Genomic DNA, 8,464 nt, shown 5'->3' on the forward strand with positions numbered 1-8,464 from the left:
TGGGACTCTTGAAACAGTCTGCGTGATCAAGCTTCCCTTGCAGGCAGGGACAGAGCCTGGTCCTTCCCTGGCTAGGAGTTGTAAAGGGCATATTAGGCACATGTGACTGCTAGAATTAGTGAACCAAGGTGGCTATATATGAGGAAGAGCCCAGACATCATATCCAGGAACTGGGAAAACGTGGAGCCTGACATGGATTGAGTACTTGACTAGGACGTTAATGTCAGCACGTCTTCCTGGTGCTCCTGGCACTGCTGCAGTGGTAGCAGTCTGCAGTTGTGTGACGTGTGCAGCTGCCAGAGCTCCAGAGCATCCTCAGTGGACACAGTGGTTGGAGATGGCCGTCTCTCGTTTGGACAGCGTGCGGTGCTCACTAGGAAGGTCATCTGGCGCACGCGGCCCTCTGACTCTGCTGGATGAGCTTTCTTGGAAACACCAGGAGGTCAGCTTGCCCTCCAAGGACCCCAGTGCTCCTGCTAAGTGGTTCTGCTCTGTCGTTTCACCCCAGCGCACTGTTGCAGCCCTAAGAGGCACCTAGAATGCCAGGTATTTTGTCCACTGGTAGAAGGGCTTGTGTTCCCCCACTGACCAGGAGCCTGCGACATGGGTGTCAGCAGTTGGAGGTGTTCTGAGGCTCACTTGTGCTTCAGAAGCGCCGAGGGCCTTTAGGTGACTGACCTGGAGTCGGCGTGCCCAGCAGTGAAGCAGGCAGTGCCGGTGCCTGCTGCGGGTCGTCCGTTCTCCTCGTGTCTCCACTTGTCACTGCTGCTGACCTCTGGTTTTCTCCATAGTCAGGAAAGGGGAGCCAGACCAAGGTGGGGTGGGACCAGTGGGCCTGAGCCTGGGCTGGTTTGTCGCAGTGTTGACTGGCCGCACACACCCGGGGCTGGGGAGTGGTTTGGTACTTTGCTTCTCTGAAGGGCTCTCCACCAGGTGTGAGGCTCGGTGCGTGCGTTCTTCCTGGTTCCCATCTGTTTACCTCTGTGGTCAACTTCCGAAGCCCTGAGGCTCCTCCCTCTTCTCTGTCTCTTGTTCAGGCAAGCATGGTGTGACCTGCAGGGCTACATCCATGGGGAAGGGCCATTCCAGAGCGCTTGCAGGCTCCTGCAGGGATTCTGGAATTTGATGTATTCAGTTGCTGGGTGGAGGGAACACCAGTGTTAGTATCTGTGTCCATCAGCGCTGAGGTGGTTCATGTCACGGGGGCGGTGTGGAGCTGGGGGGCCAGGCTTCTTTTCTGCCCTTTGGGCAAGAAGTCTCATCTCTGAGCTGTTCTTCCATTGAAGACGGGGACAGTCATCAGCAGTGGAGGTGGCTCCCTGGCCGCTGTGTGTATTCATTTACTGAGTGGTCAAGTGTGGAGCACCTGTGTGTGCCAGTAGCATCCTGGGCCTTGGGACATCCCTGGGGGCTCTGTGTTTAGGTCCCTCCCTGAGCTCAGCCCTGCCAAGAGGTGAGCTGGGTCTCACAAGAACCTGTGGAGACGCGGTTGCCGCACACTGGTGCCTGGGGGCAGCGGCATCACCCTCCTTGCAGGCATGTCCACACCTGGTCAGGGGCCCGTCTTGGCAGAGGGAGGTAAAAGCCGCATTGGAGCTGAGAAGAGTTGGGGTCATCCCTGCCCACGTCAGAATTTCCTCCTGCTCCTGGCTGACTGTGAAGCTCGCCTCCCCTGGCCTTCGTGTGGACAGCACCTGCCAGCCCACGCTTTCCTTCCAGTAAGCATGGGCCCGATGACAATGTTGACTGCCCCCCAGTTTCACAGTCACCCTCTGGCCCCTCTGGGGGGAAGGGAGAGTGTCTTGGTAGGTTCTCATCTGCGAAATGAGAGTCTTACTCTCAGACCTGCTTTCCCCCTGGGATGGCTGTTGTATCTGTTGAGAGTTGAGGTTGGAAAACTGAATCCCTCTAGTTGTTTCGAGGCAGAAATGAGTTTTAACACATGGAGGAGTTGGTCCATGGTGTTGAGAAGGCTGGAGGAGCAGGTCTCTAGGAGTAAGTCCAGACATCTTAGCCTTGACCTGCCGTGGGAGCTGCTACCTCTGCCCCAGGCAGGAGGGCAGGAAGCAGGGGCACGAGAGGCCTGCCGGCCTCTGCCGTCTTAGCCTCCCTCCGTGAGCGCAGTCGTCTCGAAGTCTTGACTGAAAGTGAGGGGTGTGCAGCTCTCCATTTCACGTGGACGCTTGAGGTTGCTGTAGGGTTATGAACTGGCCTGATTTCAGTATTGTTGCGTCTAGGCAATAGGGAGGCCCCCCAAAGAGGGAGGGATTCGGGGATCAGCTGGTCTGTGGAGCAGTCAGTACACACATTTATCAGTTGAGTTCACCATCTTCTATAGGTGAGGTTCATGGTGCCCCAGAACAATTACAGCAGTAACATAAAAGGTCATTGACCACAAGTCGCCATGGCAAATATGATAATGAAAAACTGAAATGTGAGACTTGTCAAAAGGTGACGCAGACACAAAGTGAGCAAATGCTGCTAGGACATTGATGCTGATAGACTTGCTCAGCAGAGAGTTGCCACAAACCTTCAATTTTTAAGAAGCGCAGTGAAGCCAAGCCTGCCTGGGGCTGGGCAGTGGGCTCGTGGAGTTCTCATAGACCTTTTCTAGGGGCCTTGAGAACGCAGGCTCGAACTGATCCCAGTCCTTGGTGTGTGGCACTTTCATTAGTCCCTGCATGACCTAGTTTTGTTTGTTTAGTTGGTTAATTATTTTTAACCATGTATTAAGCACTGCGAACCCTCCTTACAATAAAGGCCCCCGTCTTTGGTGGTAGCCTACATGGAGTAAGGACCGGGAGCGTGTGTGGGGCTGGTCGTGGGCTCTGTGGCCCCGGTGCCCTGTGGCATGGTCGTGATCTCACTTAGTCCTCACGACCACAGGGTGAGCTGTGGGCACCGGGGCCTCCGTTTTCAGAAGAGGAAGCTGGCAGCTCTCAGAGGGTGAGTACCTTCCCCAGGTCACACAACCAGCAGCTCCCAGAGACTCACTGAAAACCCAGGGCGGAAGCATAGGGTGTCAGCTGCTTGGAGGCTTTGCTGGAACCGGCACCTGTCCCACACTGGGGGTGGGGGGTGGGCTCCACTGCTGCCCCGAGGATTTTGCATCTGAAACATACTTCAGTTTTATTGTTTAAGAGTTTAAAAGAATATGGAATATTTTATGTCGAATTGATTGTGTCTTTTCGTTTCTCTCCTTTTTAATAGATTGTTGAAGGTGAGTGGTTGGTTTCCTCCCTTTTCCGTTGGGTTTGGGTAGAGAATGGATGTGGGTGAGGGTGCGGGGCTGTAGGCCTTGCCAGACCTAGAGGCGCGAGAACAGCAGGCAGGAACACGCCTGCGGGGGTGCCGCCGTCTCCCCTGCCGTCAGTCCTCGGTGCTGAGCTGTAGTCCCCCTGATTTCGGAGACAGCGGACTGCTACAGACTGCCCCACAGCTCAGGCCATCTGCTCACGGCAGGGATCGGGGCTTCTGGGGAGATGGGAGGGTGGTCTTTCCAAGGAGGGTCGGTGGTGAGGGTGCGAGGGCTATGAGGCCCATGAGGCCCCTGCCCCTGAACATGGACTCATATCTTAGAAAGGAGGCGGCCAAGGAGGACCGCGAGGAGGCTGCGCCAGGACCAAGCTGACAGCTGCGTGGTGAGCAGCGATGAGGAGGAGCTGTCCAGGGACAGGGACGTGTACGTGACCACCCACACTCCTAGAAATGCCAGGGAAGAGGCAGCTACAGGACCCAGGTACCAGCCTGCCCGCTGCTCTGCTGCTGCTGTGCTGGGGACAAGCACTCTTGCCAGGAAGCCTCTGGAGATGTGGGACCCCCTTGTCCCCCTGGAGTGAGGATCTCCTTCCTTTGTCTCCATTCTTCAGTGGAAAGGTTGGGGCAGGAGGCAGGGTGTTAGAAATCCTGGACCTTCAGCAAGCGCTTTGAGCCCTTGGCTCAAGAAGGGCTTGTTGGAGCATCTGAGAGGCAAGTGGATTCAGAGCTGGGCTGAGCTGTTCCCACTGGGACCAGGGCCTGCCAGGTACTGGCAGGGTGGTTGTGAGTGGCTCCAGGCTGGTGGTGGGTCCCACTGCGGATGCAAAGAACAGACCCCCTGGCCCCAGCCTTCTGCGACAGGAGTGCTCGGAGGAAGTGGGTGCTAGGCGCAGCCCCTGCCCCAGACAGGGAGGCTGGAAGGGGGAGCGGGAGCACAAGTCGGGGTGGGGAGGACTTGTGACACTGGTGGTCTGCACCTTCTCTTCCTCCATCTCTCTCCTCCCCTTTCTCATAGCCACCCTGCCCCCATGGGGACAGCCAGCCTTGTAAGTCTCTCGGGTGCCTGTGCTAAGGCAGGGTCACAGGAGGCTCTTAAAAGGGGAGATGGGCTGGCTATACGAACCACTTAGAGTTAGTTGCTGAATGTTTGAGTTTGCTGAGGAACTGACATGAAGCACTGTGATTTTAGGCCGTCTGGTACTGTCAGTTGTCCAATCTGCATGGACGGGTACTCAGAGGTAAGCAAACCTAGCTGTGCCTTCCCTGATTCTGGTTTTCAAGCTGCTTCAGTGAAAGAATCAGATGAGAGCATCTTGTCATGAGGTGGGATTTGACATCACGCCTGGGCTGGCACAGGGCTAGTCACATGTCTGTGAAGGGGGGTGTGCCGTCTCCTCCTTGGGCCTTGCAGTCTTCAGCCCTGGCCCCTTTGTACTCTGGGCTGCCCTCTGCAAGCGCATCAGCCCGCTGCTCCCTGCCCAGCCTAAGTGGAAGCTGCTAGTGTTCACTGTGGCCCCTGGGGCTGTCGCTGCCGGGCTGGCTCCTGCCTCTGCTCTCAGCTTCACAGATGCCCCTCGTGCCTGCCTGGGCCTACAGAGCAGCACCCTTAACTCTCCAGACTGTCTCCCTGCCGTTTCCCTCCTGTTGCAGCCCTGGCCCTTCTCCCACTCACCTTCCTGGGGACGGGCAGGAGTGGCTTCTCTGGGGGCTCCTGCTGCTCGGGTAGGAACAGATGTGAAGGCTGTTCTTTTTTACCTTTTCTAGATTGTGCAGAATGGACGTCTCATTGTTTCTACAGAATGTGGCCACGTCTTCTGTAGCCAGTGCCTCCGCGATTCCCTTAAGAATGCTAACACTTGTCCAACTTGCAGGAAAAAGATCAACCACAAAAGATACCACCCCATTTATATATGAAGTGTTGGGAGCCGCTCAGGAGAGATGGATGGACAGACAGAGCCTGGCTGGTTTTTCCATGCGGCCTCACGTGGGTTATCTGCCTCCAGTTTCTTGAGCTCAAAAAGACTGTTTGAACATCAGCATCTGATATGTAAACTGCTCTTTTGTTTCCAGCCCCTCTTAGATCCTTTTGTTACCTCTAGTTTGATGCTGTGGAGCTGGAGCCTGGGCCCTCCCAGGCCAGGTCTCCAACTGCTCCTCTGGGTAGTCTGGTTCCAGGGTAGGAGAGAGGGAGTTAGGCACGTTGGAATTGAGAATCGTGGTTCCAGCCTCTTTCCAGAACCTGCACGTTTGCCAAGAAGTTTTCCCCATTTGTGAAGTTTGCCCCAGCTTCCTCCTGGCAGTACCGTTGAGGAGCCAGCCCTAGCTGGAGAGCAAGCAGGTCCACCCAGCTCTCCCAGGCGTGCCCCCTCATCTGAGGCGTCTGCCCACCGCGGTGACCAAGCCAGACAAAGTCCCTCCGGCCTGAGGATCCCAGGTGCACGCACAGCGCCGGGAAGACCAACCACTGGACTTCTCTTCCCGTGAGAGTCAGGTCACCCGTGACTCCACCTGCATTGATGTCAGGGATCCCTGCAGATCACAAGGACTCTGCAGGGCAATTCCCAGTTTCTTAAGAACGAAATGTGCAATAAAGCCCGTTCTTCACCTGCCTTTCAGCAGCCCAGGAGATGTAGCACTCCTAGTGTCCCTCAGAGGCCTCATGGCCTACGGAGCAGTGCCTGTCTCACCCCGTCCTGTTGTCCACCTGCTCTCAGGAACTTTACCCGTGCCTGAGTCCTTCACCTGGCCCAGGCCACGCGAGGTCAGTGGGGCAGGCATGTGGTTGGGTGTCCTCTCTCTTTTCTGATAAAAATCCACCCTGTGTTTACCACACGCCCTCTGGTCCTCAGTTCCCACTGCCTGACGTCTACTCAAGCAGACCCTGGGCGGTGGTGGCGGTAATTGTGGCCTTATTAGCCGCCGATGTCCAAGCTGTTGCCCAAGTCACGGCCGCCCTGCGTTTCGAAGAGCTTGGGTACCACCTCCACCAATTGACATTCATTTCAGGAGCTGCTCTTCTGGCCCTTAGGCCGTGATCCTTTGGGCTTTGATCACTCTGTAGGGTTTGGTTGGCAAAGTACGGCGGCCTCTCCTCCCTAGGGGCCCGGGCAACAGCCTCTACTCAACTCCACAGGCGTGAGAGCCTCGGGTCCTCAAGGAGGCAGCAGGGTGGCCCAGGCCGCCCCTCGCAGTACAGGGCTTGGGGGTGGCTGGCTGGGGAGAGGCCTTGCAGTGCCCGCTGCCTCCCCCTCTGCACCCGTCCTTCCTCAGAGGGCTTCAGAGCAAACCAGCAGCCTTTTCATGTGAAACATCTTCGAGGTGGGAGAGGGGCCTCCTCTGGCTTTGCTAGCAATAACTGACCTTCAGTGTATCCTTCTGGAGGAGCAGAGACTCAGCACAGAATTCACTTTAAAGGGGGCTGAAGGAGTGTCCCTCCTCTGTGTGAAAAGGAAACTGTTTCACTCTTTACTCTGACTTTTTAAGCTGGCTCAGTGCCAGTTCGCTTGGTGAAAGTAGTAGTTTCTACTTGGCGTCGGGGCGGGCGGGGCACTGGTTCTCAGCAGAGTGGTGTGTGGTGTGTCCGCCCGTTGTCGGGCGCCGTTGCCGGTAGTTCCTTCTGGGCTCTGTGGGATGCTCTGTGTCACGTTCTGACAACACCCAGACTTCAGGAGCCAAGACAGCCACACAGCCGAAATCTCTCGCAGTTTATGCTTAAGGACAAATGGTTGATCATAAAAGTTGTATTCTTTCGTACTAAATTAAATTGGGAAAAAATGTTTAGTTTCTACTACTCAGACATTGCAAAATAGGAAGATTGACATGAAAAATCCCTTTCCCTTTCTCTGTGTACATAGTTTAAATCTTTCTTTGTTACATTTAAACTATATCCATGTATATCAGTCTGTTTTGGACTCCTGCTAGTGTTACATGTGGAAATAAAACCATTAATTTGAACTAGGTATCTTTTGCGTGCATTCATTTGCTCTTTGGATTTGATTTTCCCCCACTCTTGCCCAAGGTGTGTGATTCCTGTCTGCCTCGTGTTTAGGGTATTTTGTGTTAGTGTGTATGCAGGAAAGTTGCATGGTCAGCGGCTGACCCAGAAGCCCACAGGTAAGAGGTCATTCTTGGAGCAGAACCACAAGTTCAGGCCCTGGGCTCCCTAATCGAGCAGAATCTTAACCTCAGCCCTAAGAAGTGAGGTTGGCTCCTGCGGGGCTGTCTCCTTGGTTTGGCCAGTGCTGGCTCGGGAGGGGGGCTCTGAGCAGTGTGGACTGGGGTTGACCTGGGGTCCTGGCAGTGCAGTGCACGCCCCCGCCCCTGCCCCGGTCAGGGAGAGGGGCCCAGGAGTGCATGGTGTGCCTGTTAGCACTGGGGGAGCTGAGCAGAGGGAGAGGCCTTGGGACTCCCAGAGTGGGTGACAGCAGAGCTGGCTTTTGCTCATCCACCTTTTTTCTAGTCCTATCAAGTAGTCCCCAGAGATAGAAGAGGCTAGTGTGCTGGGTGCCTGGGGCCCAGAGGCCTGCCTTCCATTGGAGACCTCTAGAGACAAAACGCAGTTATTTGAATGCTTATTGCGCATTTGCCCTGCTCCTGGCACCATGCTTGGCTCCGGTGGGTATTGAGAAAGCCGACTATGTCGCTGCCCTCCAGGTCTGTACGTTCATGGAGGGAGGCCGTCCCCCAGGCCAGTGGAAAATCTAAACTGGCAAAGGGGCGGACAGGAAGGGACACTCAGCTGCACTCCGTGAGGTCTGACACTTGTCTGGACATGAAGGGAGGAAAGGGCCCTGAGTGTGGACCCCAGCCCCTGCCGCCTGTCATTGCCATAGAGAAATTAGTTTTTTTGCATGTTGTGTATCTGACATCCTTGCAAAGTCTCATTATAGTAAGAATCTGGGTTCTGTTGAATCTTTTACGTTCACAACCACATCATCTGCAGCGAACTGCCACTCATTCTTGGGCCTTTCTCTCCCGGAACTTTCTGTTGTCTCCAGTACACTACCACGCATCCACGGCGTTGTGGGGCATCTTTGTGTTTGAGCATTTTCGCCGAGACGCCTTTGCTGTAGGTGCCTGCTAGGTAACCAACAGGTAAGGAGCCCTGCGGTAGGGGTTTGTCTTTCATTTGTTTCATTTTGTCACAGTGGATGTCTGACCTTACCAGTTCTGCTTCTACTGAAAAATACGACTTTCCCCTTTAGAT

At 55.2% G+C, this 8,464-nt stretch overlaps 1 protein-coding gene across 2 annotated transcripts in view; it reads left to right on the forward strand.

Moving 5' to 3' along the window:
- Positions 1 to 7,217, forward strand: part of RNF4 (ring finger protein 4) — a 28,928-nt gene extending 21,711 nt beyond the window's left edge. Inside the window, exons 5-9 of one of the 2 annotated variants that reach the window (XM_014558714.2) lie at positions 2,887 to 2,946; positions 3,211 to 3,220; positions 3,580 to 3,739; positions 4,448 to 4,496; positions 5,023 to 7,217. In XM_014558714.2, coding sequence (XP_014414200.1) covers positions 2,887 to 2,946; positions 3,211 to 3,220; positions 3,580 to 3,739; positions 4,448 to 4,496; positions 5,023 to 5,172 — 429 coding nt within the window. In that variant the 3' untranslated portion in view covers positions 5,173 to 7,217. The remainder of the gene's footprint in view (positions 1 to 2,886; positions 2,947 to 3,210; positions 3,221 to 3,579; positions 3,740 to 4,447; positions 4,497 to 5,022) is intronic. The other variant, XM_006173540.3, reaches the window with a different exon arrangement.
- Positions 7,218 to 8,464: the final 1,247 nt, after the last annotated feature.

The sequence above is a fragment of the Camelus ferus genome, chromosome 2 (assembly GCF_009834535.1).
Source record: "Camelus ferus isolate YT-003-E chromosome 2, BCGSAC_Cfer_1.0, whole genome shotgun sequence".
Taxonomy (NCBI): Eukaryota; Metazoa; Chordata; class Mammalia; order Artiodactyla; family Camelidae; genus Camelus; species Camelus ferus.